This window comes from Ixodes scapularis, unplaced genomic scaffold (assembly GCF_016920785.2).
Source record: "Ixodes scapularis isolate PalLabHiFi unplaced genomic scaffold, ASM1692078v2 PGA_scaffold0__279_contigs__length_252992795, whole genome shotgun sequence".
NCBI lineage: Eukaryota > Metazoa > Arthropoda > Arachnida > Ixodida > Ixodidae > Ixodes > Ixodes scapularis.
The window spans coordinates 34,663,380-34,686,367 of record NW_024609835.1 but is presented as its reverse complement, the minus strand read 5'-3'; the positions used below and the strand labels follow the sequence as shown (position 1 = coordinate 34,686,367).

Genomic DNA, 22,988 nt, shown 5'->3' with positions numbered 1-22,988 from the left:
AAGCTATCGGTATCCATGCACTTCAACTGTACTCCGTTCACTCTTAAGCTGAGACTAGAAGGAGCTCCGCCTTCAACGCGAACTCGCTGGCTTCCGCGGTGCTTTTGTTGCGCGTGCCTGAGCGTTCACACTTGTGTTAGGGCTGAAAGATGGCTTTGAAGGCGGAGCTTCTAGTCTCGCTCTAAAGGTGAAACGAAGTATAGACGCTTTGGACGCCCATCAGATTGAGCCGTCGTTGCTGACCTTCTCTTGTTTTACCGAGATGCCGAGCCACTGAAGCGGTCGTTTACGAGCCTACACAGAGGCCTATGCTCGGGAGAAGGATGCAGCAGCACCTAAAGTGGCGATAACCTGTCCTGCTGTGGTAATGATGACGTGAAGCGAACTGAATAAGAGGAAACAAAAACTGAAGGTTGGTTAGAGAGGCGCCCATGCAAAGCTGCCTGAAAGCGTCTTTAGAGCATAGACTGACGCAGCCAGCGGCAAAGGGTCAAGAACAACCGATTGGTGTCTTTCTCCTTTACCTATTTCCGTATACCTCAGCTCGACCGCTTCAGAAGGAGTCGAAACTGCCGATCAACGACCTTAATTTTTCTTCTTTGTCCCTAGGAGCTGCCGTAAAATGCGGCAGTCTGGAAAACATTGTGTTGTTTTAACAAAGCCCTATGGCCCTTTGCAGACATTTTCTGTCTCGAGTAGTTTCGGAAGCGTCGTTGACGCCTCCCTGAAGCTTTGCCCACCTACTCACTTGTCTTATCCCTGCTCGATGTCGTAGATACGACGTTGCTCACCATGTTTATTGTTCCCTGAGGGACATTAACAGGGCATTACACGAGGTATGGGCGACACGAGATGTACAAAGTATAAAAAGTTAATAGAAGGCAAAATACAAAATGTACGTTCACAAAAACAAACAAATAAATTGACTAGAAACTACTGATGTCAATACATTTAGAAATATGAATACAAGTAGTCAGCACAACACAAGTAGTACTAAATATAGTGCTCTTCAATGATAAATGCAGATGTCAATTTATGTACAATGCAAATACTCGAAAAACAAGATAAAAAGTACCTTTAAATATCAGAAACGTTAGTGTAATGCTAAGTAGATAGCTAGAGGCTTTTTGAAACAATCTGCGTTTCGTGCAGTGACTATGAAGTCTGGTAAGCCGATACATTCCGAGATCATCAGCAGGATCGATGAGTTGGCATATAAAGTGGTCGATGCATTGGGTCCAATTTTACGCGAGTTGTCAAATCTTGAAAAAAAAATCCAACTGGTGGGAGAAAAAGTGCATACTTAAGTGTTAGGCTATAGTGGTAAATTTCATACAATAAAGTTAGCTGGGATTGTCTCACAAAACAGGGGCCAAAGTTTTTTTTGTTTTTTGTTTTTTATAAAGCTAAGCATTGCACGGTAAAAGACGTTTATCTAATCGGTCTCTACCAAAAAAAAAACAACAACAACAAAAGAACAACCTAGTTACAAAAGGTCATGGACATGGTTAAATGCTTGAATCTTTCCTAAAGATCTAAGCATTTTTATATTTTTCTCGTAGTTCTCGATTGAGCCAATCTAGTTATTAATTCACATTATACAAAAAAAACAAGAAAAAAAAAAAACACAGCGGCTGTGCAGGAAAGCAGATGATACTTATCTCAATGTAACACTTGTGTAATGTTGCAAAAAAATTCCATGTCGAAGAGAATACCAAAAGTAAGAGAACGTCTCCAGACGTACTCTTTTTGTAGTCTTTTTTTATTGACTTGGAAAGTTCTTAATCATTTTCCGCACCATAGTCTCAGGTTTTGCACTATATGCGTTATCATTACTAATTGAACAATTGTTTGTCCTAAACGCAATGATATCGTTCAACTGGCCCCAAGGCCAATACAGTACGGATTTTTTTGTCTGTGGGATGCGTAGTTTTTCGCAGGAAACAGTTGAGTTAGATTTTCTGAGACAGACGGTATGATCGCCTGCAGACAGCGCACACGTCTACAGTCTACTATTGTCGCAATGGCCGTTTCGAAGAACAATTCGGCGTGCAGCACGATTGCGGGTCTTGGTCTGAGCACAGACGATCACGGTCTCGACATGTAAAGTTTATTTATTTGTTTATTTAGTTCCAGTACTACTAATCCCATTCGGGATTGCTGTAGGGTGGTACATCATACAGAAAGGGTTTTGTTTATTTAATACACATTGTAAGATAATGGTATGCAAGCCTATGTCGACAGGTGCCAGGCACGTAGCCAGGATTTTGTTTCGGGGGGGGGGGGGGGGGGGGGGGGAGGGGTGAGGGGCGGGCCGCCTATGACAAAATGCTGTATGAGGGGGAAAGGGAGAGGAGGCCCCATCAAAATGAAAGATTTCGGGGGGGGGGGGGGGGGTCGGGCCCCATGCTCCCCCCCCCCCCCCCCTCCTCCTGGCTACGTGCCTGACAGGTGCGCTTCCAAGTTAATGAGAAAATGTTCTGGACTAGTGGAGTGATGTTTCGCGGCAAGTGATTCCGTTCTTTGATAGCTCGGGGGAAAAAGGAATATTTTAAGCAATTATTGTGGTTTGGAAGTTCTTCGTAAAGTTTACCATGGTTATATCTTGTTAGCCGTTTACTAGTAGAGGTTAGATAATTTTCTGTTGGAATGTTGAAGTTGCTGTTAGCTAATTCATATAGAAACTTGAGCCTCGCAATTTTCGCCCTTTTTTCTAGTGACAAGAGCTACATTTGCTTACATAGCTCGGAAGGGCAATCATGAAAACTATATTTGTTACATATCAACCTTGCACCCATTCTTTGTATTCTTTCTAACTTGCTAACACCAGAGACCAGACGACGCTGGCGTACTCAAGCATAGGGCGGACTACTGGTTTTCGTATCGGTTGATCTACTTCTTAAGGTTCCTTTTAAAAAATAAACTTTGTTTAGCGATTTTTGAGTTATAGTATCAATGTGTAAGTAAGTCCCAACTGGGGTCAAGCTGATACGTAAGCCAAGGTGCTTTTACTCTGTGACCTTCTCCAGGGGTTTATTGTTTTTATGATACGAAAACAATTTGGGTTGCTTTTTGTTAGTTATGGTCATATATACAGTTTGATCTACATTTAAAATTAAGTTGCATTGTCGAAGCTGCAAACGGGGCTGCGGTTACGACTCAAGAGAAAGACCACCGCAGAGTGCGTTCCCACAGGTTGTTCTACCAATTCACAACGTTAGGTGTAGCCACCGTGCCAATCATCCGTGTTCAAAAGCACCCCCCCCCCCCCCCCCCCCCCTAAAGAGTTCGCAACATCTTATTTTTGTTGCAGAGTCTTTGTTCCAACACGGTGAATCGCGCGTCAAAATGCAAGCCGAATCGCAAGTCGCACGCCGCTTAACCCGGGTTGCATCTAAGAGACGCTGAAGTTCATTTTTAGCTAGCCATTGCCATAGCCATTGCAGATTTGGTAAAGTTTCACAGTCCCGAAGCTGCTGCTGCAATCGTACTTCCGGGCTTCACATCCTCATAAGGGAAGGTTATTGGGCACGCTCCAGATGAGGTGCCACTCACGTTCGAGTAAAAATCCTAATCCTCGAGCATTTGTCTGGTTTGTGACTATTTCTGCGTACATTTATGTTTGTACATAGAGTAGACCTTTAGAAAGGACTGCTTATGCATAAGCACTTTTTCGTCTCGTCAAACAAAAGTTGGAACCGAAAGATCGCGGAGCGCGGCGATTGGACGCCGGTGACAAAAGCGCGAAGTCACTGTCGTGATCCGTGAACGTCGGCCCCAACTTTGTGTCTGGCGAGTGTAGATCGAGCCCCGGGCCGGTTCCATTTTAAGTGTTCGTGCGTATGGCGCGTGATTTGCTCGCTTTCCGAAGCGACCAACATGCGCGTGCTGGGCTGAGGAGACCGCACGCCATGGGCTGAGGACTTGTAAATCCCGGAAGGGTGTATATTGTGTTGCTTATCTTCCCCCACTGCAACGTGATCTTTGATGCTTTAATATCGCTGTATGCAGCAGTTGTTTAGCCATGTCTGTTCGTGTTTCTTGCGCTCATCTCTCGCACCCCCTTAGTGTATTCCCGTTTTACCGTTATATTTCGCACGCGGGCTGTCTCGCGGATGTTTAATATTCACGTATTTTACATCTGCGCGTATTTCTCATGAAACGCTCCCTGTGCTTCCCTTCTCGCGTGTATACCATAGACATTCAGTTTACAGTTCTCCAGATAGCTTATCATCTCTACTGTCTGTCAGGATACGAGAGAAGCCGACGCACAGCTTTTCTTTTCTCCCCCCCCCCCCCCCCCGCATTCTCAATGACGTAAATAAAATTATTATTATCGCGGCCATTAATTTATCCCGCTAATCACTGGACAGCACAACGGCACCGCGCAGCCCCATCGTCTCCCCCAGCCGCCAGCAGCGGCCGCCACCGTCGCGTTCCATCGCCGCTCACGTGACTGTGCCCCGCATGCCGCGCGCGCCGTTGGAAAAACGCGCTCGCCAGCGGCAACCGCGCGAGCGCGCGCACGTTGCAACGCCGTCCGCGCCAGCGAACGTCGAGCCCGCCTTCTGAATCTCTACGGCGCGCGTGTCCCGCTGCGGAAGGCCCGAGTCCCCCCCACGCGGCAAAACAAAAACCGGAGCACGCGCGGCGGGCCGTCGGGAATGAACGGACACCGCGGCCAGGCGCACGACCTGCTACGATCTCGCAGCACCATGCGCGCAGACACGCATCAGCAACAGGCCACGGACCTGGGACCGCGAAGGCGTCACGGCGGTAGCAGCGGAAACTCGAGCGGGCCTGCCCCCGCGGCGGCGCGGAGGCCCACGTGCGCCCGGTGCCGCAACCACGGGCTCCGGATTCCCGTCAAGGGCCACAAGCGCTACTGCCGGTTCCGGGACTGCCACAGCCCCAAGTGCAGCCTGACCGTGGAGCGGCAGAAAGTGATGGCGGCGCAGGTCGCCCTGCGAAGGGCTCAGGCGCAGGACGAGGCCATGGGGCGCGTGCCGCCCGACGAAGACGAGGAGCCCGTTCTGCCGTCGGACGTTGGAGGCCTGCCCGGCACGGCGCCGATCGGGGCCCTGGCCGTGTCCACCAACTCAGCCTTCAGGGCCGCCCCCGGAGGTAAGTGCCACTCGCAGAGCGCGCGTGCGGCGGGCGATAGCGTCGCGCCTATCTGTCAAGGCGAATGTCGGGGCCACGGTGGTCGGGGCCGCCGGCTTGGAGACCTGCTTGGAGTGAGGATTCCAGTTCGCGTAAGCGGAAATGATGACGGTTGTTGAACCCTTTGGTTTTTGTTTGTGTGCCTGATATTGGTGTGTACGCTCACGCGTTATCTGCCCGTTCATCGAGTCGATGGTGCCGTTCGGACTGTTCCGAAGTCCCGAAGTCGTTGTCGGAACAGGTGACAAAGTTTCCGAAGTCGTTGCTTGAAATAACGTCGGCATGTGCGTTTACAGCGAACGTGCCCGTGAGACGTGGTTATTCTTTCGAGGCAAGTGCTCACGCACGTGGAACACACGCCCATGTTGAAAGCTCTCAAACGACGAGTACCTTAGAGCTGTCAATCGCTAACGCAAGTTCAGTTGTTCTAGTTCTAAATCTCCGAAAGCATGCGGTGTTGCGTTTCAAGAAGAAACATTATTCTCAGTGGCGTCGGAATAGGCATGTAATGTGTCGTGGCCCAGTAATCTGATCACGAAATAAGATGATTCCTTTCGTCAGTATATATATCTATGTCAACACGGATTGCATCGCGTACATCCTTTTTGTGTTGGATTGTTCTATAGGAACATGCGTTCAGCGCGTGTCTGTCCCAATGACGTCTCTGTGCAGGTGTTTTCACATGACATAAATCCGCCATTCTGTTGTTGGACGTTAGTGCTTTGTCGGGCCTCAAAGTACAAGGAGTTTGATGGCGTGGAAGAGATCTCGTGAAAGTCCATTATTCGCACGCGCCCGACAACGCACCAACAAAACGGGAAGTAAGTCGCACCCCTCAAACACCATTTCGGCATCTTTTTGCATGCAAGCAGTCCTTGGCCTTGCATGCAAAACGTACCTCGTCGAGGCCAGTGACGTTTCTTTTACGAACGCCTTAGGTTCGTTGACCTCGTGTGTCAAGTTAGACGCAGCTGCTTTTGGTCCATCGCTGCGTCGGAGGAGATAGTTTATTACGTTGATGTATGGAGTCGGATTATTGAAGGGGCCACACAGAAGAAAGCCGATCTGAGTACGACGGTATTCGATGCGTGTCGCCCTGTCGAGTTGTGAGGCGTGGGTCTAAATTATTATTTCTTTTTATCGGAGAGATTATTTAAGACAAGCTTTTTACTAAAAGCCAACTTAACAGGACTGTACAAGATTACCGATAGTTCCAAATGTAATCTTGCGAAGGTGTTTTAAAAAAAAAAAAGCTTTAACATTGTTTTTTTTTTTTGCTGACTTCTTTGGGGATCTTCAAATGGGGATTCAAGTAGTGTCAAATGGTGATCTTAAAATGGGGATTGTCCACTTTTAAAGCTACTTGGATTCTTCGCGAACATTGGTCCCTTGTATTTTTATGGCCGAAGTTTCCCCCTAGTTTAATTTTCATGTCCGCCAAATGGTTCTTTTTATTAATGTGTTTATTATTATACACTGTTAGGTGCTGCAAAAATGAAGGATGAATAAATAAATATCCTGCCACACGAGACAACAGAAACTGATTATACATACTTGAGATATAGGTTTGTGGCGTTTGTACCCACTTTATATTTCAGGAAGAGAAAGTATACATGCGGTTTCATTAGAATGCGGCCCGATACAGTGAAAACAAACGTGTTCTCCCCTGTATTATTTTTTTATTCTGTTATGGTATATATAAAATTCAGTGTTTTCAGAATTTACTTTTTTGTGAAATTCGGAGGGTGTTTTTTAGGAGTTTAATTTTTTGCCCTCAATCGGATATTTTTTTAAAGTATATTCTTGGATAGATTTTCAATTTTGTATACTTCGGAGTTTAATTTTGTCGTTCCCAAATTTTCAATAAACAAAATAAAATATAAATAAAAAGATCCCGACATAAATGTAAAAGAAAAAAAGTCAAAGATCCTAAATTTTTTTTTAACATTCTAGAGTTTGTGTGTGATCTTTTATTTAACAGCATTTATTGTATTTTTGCCATTGTATTTATGTTCGTGAGTATGTGTTTTATTTTGTGTTTCCCTGCTATAATGCTACGGCGCTGCAGGTTGTTTCTGTAAATAAATAAATAAATACGTTAATAGTGTATCGAACGTCATTTCTCTAGTTAGATTGGGTGTTGGTTCCCTTACCATTGATATTACAGTCCTACGATAAAACGCAAAAAAAAAAAAAAAGCTTGCTTTAATAGACGTCGATATTTTAGAATCAGCAAACTCCTGGACGTAGTCGTTGGGTAGATCGTTTCCTTTCCACCTTATTTCAACACTCCGCCTGCTGCGCGGAATGGAGTGCTGAAGTGATTTCAGTTGTCCAAGGAAATATACGCGTTAAATAGATTTCAGTCTTATAAAACGAAACCCCTCCTTTTGTTGTGGCCCATAAGTAACTTTTGTCGTGGCCCACACGTACAACGACCCATGGTCCCGAATGAAACATTTGGGGAGATAAACAGGATAGCCCCTTTTGTCAGTGGTCTGAGATTTTAAAGGGAACTGGGGTGGCCTCCGCTCAGGATCATTGATTGATCATGTACCAAACCTATTTTACCGGTTTTCTTTTTAGACGTTGTGATTTTAAGATTTGGAGTATATCGGATAATTTGAATTGACGAAAATTTGACTAGCATGTGTATTCGAGAGGTTTTCTTTTTTTAACTCATTTGGTGGCTCTATAAAAGAACAAACAAGAAACTCTTTCATAAGTCTAGGTTTGACGTTGTTATAATCAATTATCGCCGGTATTAAACACATATATTGCACCATTCACATTTCTTAGAAGTGTGCAAACTCAGAACGTACCTGCGTAATTTATTTTTTTATTGTTTTTGCTGCAAGGAAGCGGCTGACGTGTGTAAAGGGATGTAAGAACGCACGTGCTTATCTGTTCACTATATGTGCGTGGCTTTCTGTGCACCGCACATCGCCGCCAAACGCAGTTTCGTGCAGCAGAGCAGATGTGCCCGCGCCCCCGAACACATCAAGACCAAGGCCGATCGTAATTCAGCCTTTTGCATAGGAAGCGCTTTCAGATGCCAGATGCATTTGGTAGTTCAGAAACTCGATGGTATAGACCCGATCGGTACACACCTCAACATCAATGGAAACTACCGCTGCCTTCGAAACTTGTTAACACGCCTACGACCCTCATAGAGACCGCTTTGCGCTGGAGGGAACCAAGCATCACCAATAGTTTATGCTAAATACATAGAGGCGCTGCTAGAGGTTCAATAGAACAATCTCTAATCTACCAAATCGCGTGCTCAAAAGCTGCAGAAAGGGATTCCCCGTCTTGGAATTCCAATCTAGTGCTGATGTACAACATGTTTCGAGCACAGAAGGTACAGAAAGTAACAGTCTTCAATAACGGCATAAATATATTTAATACTATGCAGATAACTATAATATTTGTTATTAGATCAAAACACACGCCGGACTCGTATAGACGCGTGCAACACAAATTAACACCATTTCACATGGAGTGCATACCGCTGTAAAAGGCACTGTCTCGAGCGCGGGGTCTTCATCTGACATTGATACGCGAGAAAGTGTGTATATCAAACGCAAAATCCGTGCAGATCGGACGCACCGTCAGTCTTTTCACAGCATTGTACACTCGCGCCGCCATACAACGCGCGCGAGACGTCAGTCGTGCGAATTCTGTTCGCGCAGATAAGGAAGGATTCACTCAAAATACCATTTTGAGCTCAGACGCGGTTAGTTATGGCTCACTCTGCAGTACGCAGAGAGCAAGTTCGTCTGCTTCTTTTGCGACCGTTATGGTGACGACAAACTGATTGGTTCAGATTGGAAGGACAGTGGGTAGACCTCAGGGCAGCTTGCTTCGAGGTCTACGCGCACAATCATTCAATCAGAGCCAATCAGAGCTGGGCATTCTAACGTCAGCGTAACCCCTGCAAAAGTAGCAGACGAAATTTCGCTGCGCATTTAGTCAACCCCAGCCAATGTACACGATCCGGTAGGGGCCGATCAGGCAGTGCTAAAAGTGTATCGTGACGGCGCTCACGCCTTTTCTGCGTTTGCTACCGCCAACTAAACCAATCACGCATACACAAAAAACAAACAAAACAACAACGCCGGTTTACTTTGCATTTATTGTGCGTGGTTGCTTTAGCCGGAGATAGTAAACGCTCAAAGGTGAAGAGCGCCATGACGATGCACTTTTGGCGCTGCTTGATTGGCTCCTTCGGATCGTATGCGGAGCGCAAGTTCGTCTGCTTCTTGCACAGGGGTTGCGATATGATGTCAGAACGCCGACCTCTTATTGGCTGATTGAAAACAAAATAGTGGGTAGACCTCGAGGCATCTAGGATTGAGGTCTGCCCACTATCCTTCCAACCAGAGCCAATCAGAACTCGGCGTCGTTCTGACGTCACCGCAACCCCCGCGCTAGAAGCAGACGACTTGCTCTCGGCATACGTTGGCTGCGGTCGCACTTGTAAAACGGAGAATAATGTACACTTGCCGAACGCCAACCCGTGATTGGTATTCCGCATAACACGGTGAAGATTCGCTTTTATTTGCGTAAACGAACTTGGACAAATAAGGGCTGCAGTCTTCAAGTTTTCGTTTTCAATATCAGAATTATAGTTCGTACCTGTTTAATGTGCATGGCTTGACTTACCACAAACGGAGGACCGCGATATCCATCGTCTCATTGGCTGAACGGGCGTGCGTAACTTTCTAGGAAAATAGAATACACGTATTCGGTTCGCCGAGGCTCAAGTTAATAACGCGGGTTCGGGTCATAAGCAGACTCCGACCGAAACTGCAGGCAGGACGTTGAACAAAATCATGCGACTTCACTCAGTGAAGTTCCCCCAGTCGAACGTTGTGCACGGGTGCGTAACGTTACTTGGGCATCTTTTCCGTGGCAATTGCATTGCTGATTGATCTCTTGAAAGGTACAGCCGCGGTCAAGATTGAGACGCGCAGTGTCGGACGCGAGTTTGAGTGTACACACATTTGTACTGTTGTTATAACGGCACCCGTATGCCGGACTCCTGTATAATGTCTTGTTTACGGCTAGAAGTTGCACAAGGATTGTTTCGGCCTGGGTTAGTAAAGATAATTTCGAGAACGTTAAGGCGTCCCAAGTTATTGAAATTCGCGAAACTATTCGAGGTGAATATGCATACGGGCGCGCTCGAAAACTTTTGAGGGACCGAATTGTGATTTGCGAGCTTTGCCGTATGCGAGCGCGGGGCTGGAAGGAAGCATTGTCTCCAACAGGACGTGGCCGGCTGGGACAATCGAATTAACAATGTTCGACAGGAAGTTTTCGCCTCACGAGTTCTTGATCGAAATGTTCTGTAAATGCGCCGGAGCAGCGGGCCCTGTTTAGTGGGGACACTCGCTTGCATTGAGTGTTTGTGTTTCTAACGTGGAAATATCGAAAGTTCGAAAGTTCGCAGCTGCTTCTTCGTGTCTCTTTGTACTTAGAGAATATGCGTATCTAGAAAAGATGTGGGCCTCCACTAAGGGGAGAATCGCAGTCACAGGGGAGGTCCGCAATTCTGGCGTATAATCCGTCGCTAATTTCAGCCAACTAAACTCTGTCAACTAGGAAATATTTTTTTTCTTCTTGGTTTGTCCGCGTGCGCCCTCACTTTTTTAATAGCTGGGTAAATTTCAAAGCTATTTATGGATGTATTATCGTCTGTTCGAATCTTTTATCCGGCATAGAGACCGTTCTAACATTCGCCTTTTTGGGGGCTCCATTCGTGCGCAGGGTTCTACGGTGAGGCTGCGGATTTGTTACCCGTAGCTTCGTTCACTAAGAAATTATATTTCGAGATGGTATTTTTTTTTACGCTTATGTTAGGTTGTTTTGACCCGTTTTAGACCATACACAAAGTATCGGTGTTGGGGTTGTCATTGGCCCTTCACTCTAAGAAATAGGGGGTGATGTATAGGAGTACACCACTTGTCCCATATGGAACACCTCAAAATAACAATTCGACGTTCAGTCCACAGACGTCGAACCGGCGGCACCAACTTTTAAGAGCGGCTTGATAGTCGACGGATACAACGTATTAAAATAGCTAATGTACGCATTAAAGGCTACAGTAAGACAATCGAGGTGTTTTTTTTTTCTTCGGCCCTGCTGCAAAACCTCCGTTTTTTTGTTCTAGTTTTAGATACGCACATTAGCTATTTAGTACGTTATATCCAACAGCTATCAAGCCACTCGTAAAAGTTGGTATCGCAAGCTTGACTTTCAGTGGACTGAACGTCCAAATGTAGTTTTGGGGTGTTACATATGGGACAAGGGGTGTACCCTTAATCATCCTTTATTTCTAAAAGTGTTCAAGAGGTTTTAGTTCGTCAACGTGTGGTAGATTTTTGTCGTAACTTCCAAGTGAGGATTCCAGTAGTGCATGCCGGTGCGAGGCGCGGAGGAGGAGGAGGAGGAGGAGGAGGAGGAAGAAGGTGGGGGAGGGAGTCCAGTGTGCACGACGACCAGGGTGCAGGCGCCAAATCGTAACTCACTGAAGTACGCCTAGGGTGCATCTAGTCACCAGTCGAAAAGGTGAAACAAGGGGTGGAGCGAAACTGAGGAACATATTAAAGCTCAGCCTAAAGCCGCACTGCTTACACATCATACAAACGCACGGTGTTCTCTGCCAAGATGACGATAGTGTATTGGAAGATCGTTGGCTCCACGCACGCTTCAAACATCCACCATGTTGAATTAACCTGAGACTGGGGTAGAGAAGAAACATCAAAACGTAGAAGGGACAGAAAATAGACAGGACGACGTCTCAAACTCAGCTCAGCGTCCTGTCTATTTTCTGTCCCTTCTACGTTTTGATGTTTCTTCCCCCAGTCTCAGGTTAATTCAACATGGTTAATATTCACCAGCTCGCCTGCACCCTCACGATTTTTTCTATGCTTCAAACATGTCTAGAGACAGTTTCTGTCTGACCTAGGAACGTCATGCGAGGAAGGCGGTGTCCGCAGACTGCGTTCTGTATGATGTATGAGCACTGCTACCGCGGAATGTACCAAGTTCTTAACGTCTAGACGCACATTAACTGCGCGTTTCTTTGTTCTGGATGCAGAAGGGTGAGCAAACATGGTTCACATATTCAATTTGCGATAAGGATGCTCGGTACAAAAGGATCTATACCGCGCAGCCGCACAATTCGCGTCGTTATGTAATCTCTCCTTTACGTGACACGCGTGTAAATACACAAAAGACGTGCCGGCGGCTGACGTCCGAGTGAAAAGGATTGCCCCTCACTCGGGCACTTCATCGCTGTAGTGCATATGTATGGCGTGATCCTCACTCCGAACCCACGCCTACAGATAAGGCCGCGATATACCTCGCCCTTACGATGTGAACTTTAATCGATCTGGGCGCAGGGAAAGAGATAAACTTTCTCTCATAGTTTCCACGTCCCTTGCCAGCTGCGCACCACTCGAAAGTGTTCTCGCTATCTTCTTTGTTCTCCTGTCAACACATATTAATTTCCGTATGCATTCTTTCCCGCTCAATATCTTGTGTATCGAGAAAAAAAGTTATTTAGCTTCGAATAGAACCCCGGTCTCAACTCCATGCAAACCACCATCACCTCACTCATAGAAAGCATCGCATGTCACCAAACTTAGGGGAACGTTGACTGACCCGCGTGTGTGCATGCGTTCGCAGCAGTGATCATTGTGAAACTTATCACATGTTTGTAAGCTACGTGTAGGGCCTACAATTTCGAAATTATCTACTCGGTAGGGTGTTATAAATGTAAAGACAAACGAAAAAACTTTAGATTATAAAGTTATAAAGATAGGGATGTTTGGCATCAAGATAGCCTATAATTTTAATGATTTTCATCTGACTTTTGAAGTGCACAGCCTCACTTTTTTAAATGAGGCAATCAGACATATTTAAGAAGTATTTAATTTGAACGATAATGAGGCAAACTAGCTCTCTCTGTTGGCAAGCAAATGATCTGAGTTAGGTTTCCGTTTACTTTAACTTCTGACAACAGATTATATACTTCTTTTTTTTTTTTGTGAGTTAAAGCCTTTTAAGAGTTATAGACCTTTTCCTCAAGGACGCCGCCATCTTGAATTGTCGTCACTTCCGCTATGGGCGAAAACATTGTTTTGTTGCCCTCGCTACGCCAGTAGAATACATTTATGATATAAGCGTAATCGTTACCCATTTTCGTTTTGCCTGCCCTCTCTGTTTTTACTATTCGCAGGTTGAAATGTTTCATTCATTTTTCGTCGCCCATACCGGATATGCCTATCAAGTGGCTGGGCACGAGAGTGCGCGAAAAAGGCCTATATACGGTACTCGATCTGCTTCCATGGAGAAACAGTTCTGACAAAACAGAGGCCGCAATACGGTCTATTGAATATTAATTGTCTTAATACGGGGAGGATTGCTAATTGGAGTTTACGCTTTGATGAACGGCCCACGATATTAAGTACGTATATATTTCCAATCCGTTTCTCAGTGAGCGTCACGCATAAAGGAGCTTGGTCGTAACAATGTGTCTGTGTTGTGTCTATGTGCAGAGTCTGTAGAACGTTCACCTCAAATTCTGCTATAAATAGCAACGCAAAGCTACTTACCGTTCCGTTGGCTTTTCCGGAGACTTCACAAATCTTGGTTACGTGCCGAGTCGTCGATCCTTAGACAACAGAAATCTTCCTGTGTCCCTTGGTTAGAAGCTCCTGAAAATAAAAGCAATCGAACGTAACGGATTTATCATGTACTAGAAGTTATTTATTATATATTTTAAGGGTACCCCGCAGCGCCTGACGCATTACTCTACGCACTAAAATTAGGTAAGTTGCGAAATTTTTAACAGGTCGATGTATCTCGTTGCTCAGAGACAAAAAAACGTCCGTAAGTCTCCTGGTTGGACTATTTCAGGATTTCACGGAGGTCGATCCGTAGTGCCGCCATGCAATCTGCTTTGCGACTGATCTTTCTCGTGGAATGTCCCAATCGCCCTTCTAGTAGCTTTACTTCGGAGACCGTCGTTCTGTGCACAGTCTGGGCACATACTACTGCACGATCCATTTATCGACAGTCTCGATCAATCAACAAACCCCGGGGGGAAACCGTCTTCGACAAAAGATCCACGCCCAGATTCGTAACGCGAATATCGTGGCAACGAGAAAACTCCAACTGGTTTATTTTATTGAACTAACGGAGAGAGAATCTTCCGTCGCGCCACTTTAAGATTTTGTAAGGAAAACAACAACAAAACAAAAACAATAAACGTGATGTAAACGAGTTCTTTCATGTGCGACCTGCCGAGGAATTGTGTGCCTTCGGTAACTTTCTTTTCTTAAAGAGGGTAGTGGGCTTCTGTTACGATGGGGAGAATGTCTTCTCACACGGTGTGCTCGATGGTTACCGTGTTTACGCGAAGACCATTGGCGGTGCACAGTTGCGTAAAATACATTCCAGAAAATGCCGGAACGCGGCTTCGTCTCTCGGATCCGGCGGGTTAGCTGCAATCACGCTGCCCATACGTCATTCAAAAGACGCGGTGTTCGCTACACACATGATGACATAATTATCTGCGGACACACCCTTCAAGCACCGTAGAATTATGTTTGCTTCATACATGCTTCGAATATGTCTGCAGACAGTTTTTGTGTGACCAGTGCATGACCATGCGAACAAGACACGCGCCTCAGACAGTAATTCTAGAGGCTGTCGTTTGTATGACGTACGAGCAGTGTGATCGCGCGGCTTGAATGGGGTTAGAACGCGCTAAAAAGAAATAATGAGAGAACTATACTGATAGGATTCATTTTATGTTCCTATAATTATTCGCAATTTGTTTTGAAAATGGCGCAATAGTTTGTCGGATGAGTCGATTGATATGCGCTGGACCCTCGCATCTGCCCCATTCGAAAATGCTGTCGCGGTTGTTTTGGTCGGTGACGCCACCTGCCCAACGCGCGTCGTCCCCTTGCATGCACGCACTCGCAGACTTGGCCTCTCTCGGCGTCTCGCGCTTCAGCTTCACCGTTTACCTTCCACGTTTCGAGCACGCGGTTTCGAGGCGGTGACGGCTGTCTACGCATAGCCTCCTCTATACTCACAAAGCCTGACAGTTCGACGATGGGGCCATAGGATGCCCGGTCGCAGTTTTGGAGCGCGAGGATCTGGTAGCACAGAACACCAGACTCATTTCTCGGGGAACCTGGACGTCAGCGCACAACTTTTGCAGCGGCGAGGACCCGAAACACACTTTCGGATCCTCGCGTCTCGCCGGGGCGTCCGTTTCGGCGTCTCGCCGCAGCGGGGCGCCAGTCACGTGGCTCTCCTCTCATCGGTTGTCTGCCGCCCCACCTTTTCCATTTCGGCGGCCGCTTCTCGCGGCGATCTGCCAGGCTTTGTCAGTATATAGGAGGCTATGCCACTGCACTCGTCGAACGCGTTAGAACATGGAACGCCGGTGTTCGGTGTTTGGCTCTCGCTTTTGAACGCGCTCGGTGATTGCTGTGGAGACAAAGAGCAAAAGAGCTAGCTTTAGGTCTACCCACTAATCATTCCAACCAGGGCTCTGCGTTATGACGTCTCTGTGCTCTCTCGTCTCCTCCTCTCTCTCAGTTTCTCGGCGCGTAGTCTTCTTTACACGAAACAAAATGCCATTGCGCCGGCACGCTGATCATGACATTCCACGTGTGCTCTGCCTCGACGCGTGTGTAAAAATTCTGTAATTCGCTTAATATCGCCACCCCTGTCGATCATACACTCTAAAAAAAAAGGGAGGAGAAATGGAGGAAAAAGTGATTTTCCTCCCTGTCCCCTACGGAAGGGAGGAAATCGCACCCGTTCCTCCATTTCACCGATTTAGATGCAGCGCAACCTGGTGGCGCTTGAAAAAGGGACGAAAATTTCCTCCCCCATGATCGCGGCGGCAGCGGCGGTTCGAACCGCCGCTGCCGCCGCGAACATGTTCAATGGCGGTGACGGCAACTTGAGGGATTGGTTACCGTCACCTAGATCAATCCCACTACTGCCCATGCGCGGTGCTAGGAGGGAAAAAGCGGAGCTGCGGGGGCTAGCGGAGGTACACTAGTTTAACAAACCAAAAAGCGAGGCGCGTAGCGCGGCGCGCGTCTCGCAAGAATCACGCCGTATGTGCCCGCTTCGAGATCGCGCTTATTCATTGTGAATGAAACCTTACAGCTGCGATAAGTACAGGTGGCGACTTATCACTGGCATGGCAAGTACGACCGCTTTCGTCGCGTTACTTGCTACATTACAAGTGGACATAGTGAACCTGGAGCGAGGGAACAAAAAAAGGACGAACAGACTCGAAACTATCTATCCTTAACCAGCTCGCCTGCCTATTGGCTTTAACTTCCGTAACAAGTAGGGCGCACAAGAAATAATCGTCATAAGCGTGGAACATTTTTTTCTTTAATCACGTTGTTGCTAAGATCGCTGCTCTATTCGAGTCGACACGTCTATACGTTCCTAGCCCCGTCACCTCCGCGAAAAACATATACACTTGAAATAAAGCGTACTTACCATATACAGCGAAAGGTAATCCGTGCAGCGTTTATTTCAGTTCTGTGTAAAACAGAACAGCATATCCAGTCGATAGGAACGAGAACTGCGATGCGGCGAGCGACTGCCGTCCGACACACGTCGTAGTCCGTCAACATCGGGACCACGACCGGCTTGCGGGAACACGCGATATATATATATATATTTTTTTAAACCTGATCCCCGCACAAGAAAGGACGCTGAAATGACGATTCGGCGAAGGAACGAAGTAACAAATCCGGGAGACAAGGTCAACAATTCATTCGGGAAGAGTCCACTTGGAAGAAAGGGTAGTACAGACATTCCATTCTGGTTGCGGGGCGAAGGGGGGGAGGGAGGCCGGATCTGCGGTCTTGAAGGAACGGATGATCCAACCAAGCGGACGGTTCACCGCCGCTTTTTTAGTTTGTGCGGCATCTCCTGCTACTGTGTGCTACATATCAAATAACGCACTCGCAACAAAAAAAAAAAAAAAAAGAAGGTAAAGTGAACAAATAATTCCGTCGCACTTTTGTTTTCTTTTATGCGGCCCACTTAGTCCCTTATCGCGCGGTTTCTCTCGTGTCGCGAAACGAGCGCTGGCCGGCTGTAGCACACGACCAAGTTCACCCGGCGTCAACAACGTGGATCTCAAGTCTGCTCGTCGCAAATGTACTGGACTTACTTTTAAAAGAAGCAAGGATGAACATAAGCTTACTATTAACGTTCTATTTAGATAGCGACATGAATAGAATATTACTAACAATTGCTGTACAACCTTTTATTTTAGCTTTAGTGTCCAAAATAGTTGCATTGCGTTAGCTCTCGTAACGCTATATTCTGCAACGGGTTGCAAACGTCCTCTAAAACATGAAAACACGGCTCCGCTACGGTACATATAGCGGAGACCATACCCATAATGGATTGCTTATAGAGTTGCGGAAGTGACTGAACGATCTAAAACTCTCAACACGGGCTTTTTAACTTTTTGACTTGGGCAGCATGATGTTTTCAAGCGGTTGTGATACCAAAGTCATGGTTCGTGGGTCCTTATCGCTCCCGGCACTTTCTATTTATAGGTAGAACGCTCCAGGTTAGAAAATTAAAACAATATTAAATTTCACTTTTACGGGTGACGAAGCGTGACCCAAGATATGTCCCCTGCTCTTGCAACGAGTCTTGTTAAAACCAGGAATATTTTTTGTTTGAAAAATTCCTTGAAATTCTTGTGCAACAATTAAAATTAATCATTCCCCCGCCGAAACTAAAAATTGATTACACTGGCACTGCACACTCCAATCAAGCTATAGCTTGGTGGCAAATTTTAGCACCAGTGTACTGCATTTCAACACTGCATTGCCAACATGATTCTTCGAACTTATTAAAAATATATTCATTAAATTTTAGTTAATTAACCTAATGATCTACATTTGCTTTGATCAGGGTGTTGAATTAAGAGATAGGGGCTATTCCAAGAGACAAGTGAAATAATCTATGAAGTACGAGTAACACTCGCTCCGTCTCTCCGTGTTTATGCGACAAATGATGGCAGTCACCGGCCAATTCGGATTCAAAAATAAGACTGCCATATATAGAGAGAGTGTGAAGTTAGCGTACGTGGAGAGGGGTGGGGGTTCAGTGTCGGTGCGTTGTTGCGTTTGTGGGGTGTTCTCCTTGTGTTTCGTGTATTCTGTATGTTCGGTGTTGTATTTGCCATGTAGCGTTCAAGGGCGGGGAACATTGGAAAACAAATTGGTACTCCACCAACATTTTTTTTTTCTGTTTTGAGCGCCATCTGGTGGAAGTTATATGAATTACACGAGGGGAGAAAGTTTCCTCCATTGGGCGAAAAAAGGTGGCGATTTTCCTCCCTTCTTAGGGGAGGAACGTTTTCTCCACGAGCAAAAATAGGTGGCAACTTTCCTCCCTTCCTAGGGGAGGAAATTTCCTCCCGTTTTGTAGGAGGAAAAGTTCCTCCATTTGTAGAGCAATATATGATACATGCGAGTTCCTCCTTTAAGGGAGGAAGTACTACTCCCTTTTTTTTTAGAGTGTAGTGACTGGTTTCTCAATTTATTCGCTAGAAAGTAGACGTGCCATTTTAGAGACCGTACAGAGTGTGGGATGACCTGTTGTGCCCATGACACGCTACCATCGTGATGCAGTAGGGAACCAGTTTTATGGGACATTGAAGGTAGTTACGTTAATTGTCGTAATTTTCGTTTGCCACCTAGGTATCTCTGACAAAAGTTCTTTGGAATTGCCTAGACGCGTAATTAATTTTATTAAAAAATGAACAAACGAAGTAGCTTGGGTAAGAAAGCATACCAGGCATCGCATTTTTTTTTCTTGATTTAAACGTCTGAAAGTCTGGCAGTGTAACATCCGTTCAAACGATTACAGTGGGAAATCTTTATTCAACAATCGAAAGCGAGCAGTTCGTTTCCTCGGCACGAAGAACCGTGCAACCAAAAGTACTCCTTAAAAAAAAAAAAAATAATAATTTCGCCTTTAGAAATTTGACTGTGTTGACGAGGCAATATTTTATCAATACGGTCAATGCGGCCAAAATGCTTTTTTGTGGCATCGTAACGCAAGGAGGGGCACGCCAATCAGAGGGCAAGATAGGGAGCGCACAGGGAACGCGATGACGAGGCAGTCAAACGCGCGTCGTCGTTGGTCGTCGTTGAGGGGGAACCCAAAACACGCCAAAGCTTTTTCTTTCTTTTTTTTTTTTTTCTGGGGGGGGGGGGGGGGGGGGGCAAACAAACGCATGAGATGGGCAAAGGATAGCCAAATTTCCACGCTGTAGAGGCCGGATACTCGCACGTCGCGACCAATACGGTACGCAGCAGGCCTCTTTGTTTCTGTTTCGTTTCTACGAGTACCCGCGCAATGGAAGCAGTTTGATAAGCTCTATGCTCGCGCCCCCTCTTCTCGCAACGCTGCACAGAAATGTCGAGATGATGAAGTATACACGTGCGCTTTTGTATTTAAATGAATGCGGTCTGACTCTTCGTTGTGTACCTTTAATTTTGCGTGCACAGGGCGGAGCTAAAAACTGATCACAGATGGTATTCAAATAGTTGTTAACCCTGGGTATCACTCCCGGTGAAAACGTTTTCTTCCTGTTTTCTTCTTTTTGTGCCCGTTCGCCTATTCCGACCTTCCTGTTCTCCTTGATTGCGCACCAGTTTGTTTTGTTTTTTATGGTGGTAACCGGATGGCTGTCTTTTGTTTTGTTTTTAGCTAGAACGGGCAACCGACATCCGACACCTCACCTTCGAAATAAAGCAAAAGAGAACGCCTACGCACAAAACAAAGCAGCCACCCGGAGGGACAGATTATGGGTATCACGTGCTAGTTCTGAGCTTGCTCGCCATTGCGCTCGGCCCCTGTCCCCACGAAGAAAACTTGCTGCGTCCGGAAAGTCGTTTTCCAACTCCGACTCGTCATTTCCCTGGGCTTCGGGACCGACATCCAGGCAACTCCTGCAATCGCCTCTCTCCGTTTTCTGTTTTACTTCGGCCTGGACGCCAGTCACCGTAACCAGTCATCCTAGTTATTTTCGCTCTTGACACCTCTCCCGTTCCCGAAAGTGTGGGAGATTTCAGTCTGACATGTTGGTGTATCGTCCAAACTAACCTTTTCTCTTTCTCTCCATCGAGAGAGAGAGAGAGAGAGAGAGAGAGAATCTATGCGTCGTTATATCGGCACCAGCAACCTCTCCGTTCACGGTGCACAAGTTGGGACGGCGACGACGGCGGTTAGCCAGTGCTGCTCGCAGGTTTCCCACCGCCAGGAGGACGCAATTTGTTGTCATGAGCTGTAGCAGCAGCGTCCGTTCTGCCGACGCCGTTGCCGACGCCCTCTCCTCCCCGCAGCACCGCCGGGAAGCGCGGTTACCTCCGTCGCGGCATTCTTCGGCGCACCGTTGGCACTGTTTCTAATTGGAACCCAGAGGCTCAGCAGCGGCCTTCCAGCACCGTCCCTGCGCAGTGACGGGCCTGCTGCGCGGAATTTGTGCGTAGTTTACTGGCACTTTCAATGCGCTGAAACGTCTCCTATTTGGACCGTGCATGAACCATAGTGGGGATCGACGAAAGCCTCGTCGGTCACATGAGCAAACGATAGCTTTGCCTGAAGTGCACTCTAGAAAAAAAAAACTCGGTGGTTCACTTGACCGCAAAACACAGATACAGCCGATCACAACGAACAAGGGATGATCCCCAGTGAATGACAGAGCTGATAACACGGTTAGATCCGAGAAATACGATGTGAACAGGGCCAAGGAGCATCCCTATCGATATGGCAGTTTTTATTTGTTCGTTTAATCGTATTTTCAAGTTCGTCATTCGCTGGTATCCCTATATTGTATGCAGTGAATGACTTCTGCCGTGTTCTGCAGGAAAGTGAACTCGTAGACCTGTAACTTGTAGCCTGTGCTCTAGGTTATGGTTAGGTGAAGTCGTGTATCGGCCATAGCTTTCCTAAACGGGAAGAAACGCAGGGGGAGGAGGAGGTGAGAGAGTGCAACACGTCAGAACTCCCAAATCTTGGAATGATTAGTTGGTAGACGCAAAGCTGGCTGCCTTTGCCTCTATTCGTCGTTCGAACGCCGGCGTCCGGCGGTCAGCGTTCGCTTTCGAACAGTGAGTACAGACAAAGGCAGCTTTCCGTCTACCCATAAATCCTTCCAACCGGAGCTCGGGTGTTCTGATATCCCCGCGCCCTCTCATCTCCCCCTCTCCCTCAGTTTCTAGCCGTATAATGGTTCCGTGTTTTCGGAGCTTATTTTTGGTCAAATTTGGAGGGTGTTTTTCGCAGTTAATTTTTTGCCGAAAATTCGGAGTTTATGTGAGTTTTTTTTTTTATTCCCAATTCTTCGAAATTTTGAGTTTAGTTTTGCAGTGTTACTTATTAAAAACAAATAAATAATATCCGGGTGTAAACATATCAATAATTATTTTCTTCAGTTGCATTTGGCGTTGGTGCCATTACTACTGGCAATACTAATTTGTCCTACGACAAAAGTTGCAGAGAAGTGTTGCTTCGATAAATATCGACACCTAAAAATCAATAAACTTCTTGAGGTAGTCGCTGGGACGCTTGTATTTATTCCATACTATTCCATCAACCTAACGCGCGGCCGCGCGAGGTATGGTGGTAAAGGATGTAATAGAGAAGTTCCAACTATACCTTTTCCCCACTTTACGGAATCTCCATGGTCCATGGCTTTCACTGTTACAAAAACACAACCTCTTCTTCCTCTGAAGCACAAATTGTATGACCCAAACTGGAACATAAACATTGACTTTTGTCGTGACTCGAAAGTACAACGTCCCGTTGTCCTGACCGAAATTTGATACACAATTGTGGTGGCATTTTCCCAGGACCAGTGACTCTACGCGCTGATCAAACCATTAATTGTAAAATACTTGTGTGTGTGTGTGTGTGTGTGTGTGTGTGTGTTTGTGTGTGTGTGTGTTTGTGTGTGTGTGTGTATTTGGGGGGGGGGGGGGGGGCGGGTATTGGCACGTCGAAATTTGGAGTCATTAAATGAATCCGAATTGACAAAAAAAAAATACCGACGGGTATTTTTCGGAGTTTTTCGGACTTGTCCGTAAACACGGAACCCTACGTATAATCCACTCGGGTGTTGACGGAAGCAACGAGTACGAGCGGGTGGGTCTTGACGCCTGCACGCGTGTTTGTGTTTCGTTTAGCTTGATTTTATTCGCTTAGCCGCGAGGGTCTTTTGGAAGATACTGGTTGTCGTCACGGCACCATCCATCGTTTCTCGAATACCGGCTTTGAGGGCCCCTGCTGGGTGGGACTGACGGGGCAATGAAACGCTTGTTCATGCACTACAAACGCGCTTCGAATGTGTTGCGACTTGTGCTTACTACTGCTCTTTTAATATTCGTATTTGCGTTGGCCAGCGGGGCTTTCCATTTGTCCTCTGAAGATCTGCTGAGGTCGGTTGCCTTAGCGGCCTCGGAGCGTGGATTACTTCGAGCTAAGTGACTCAAAGAATCGGAGAGACGCTCAGCGCCCATGACCCTCGAACGAACGTCACCCTGCAAATATGTGAATGTGGACAGCTGAATCCTTTTACAAAACACGGGGGTAAGGGAGGGATACAAGAGTGCTTTACCTCTGGAGTCTAGACTGTTGGGTCCTCCGTCCGTTAGCTCGTAAACTTGGTACTCCCTATTGAAGGGGACGAACTTGCTGGCCAGCCATTTTTCCGGATTATTGTTAGGAGGACACTT

General features: G+C 46.5%; 1 protein-coding gene across 1 annotated transcript in view; it reads left to right on the top strand.

Annotated features, from left to right (window-relative positions):
• The first annotated feature begins 4,500 nt into the window (after window positions 1–4,500).
• Window positions 4,501–22,988, top strand: part of LOC8031632 (doublesex- and mab-3-related transcription factor 1Y) — a 240,444-nt gene continuing 221,956 nt past the window's right edge. The window contains exon 1 of the mRNA XM_042292174.1: window positions 4,501–5,124. Within this exon, the coding sequence (XP_042148108.1) occupies window positions 4,665–5,124 (460 nt within the window). The 5' untranslated portion in view covers window positions 4,501–4,664. The remainder of the gene's footprint in view (window positions 5,125–22,988) is intronic.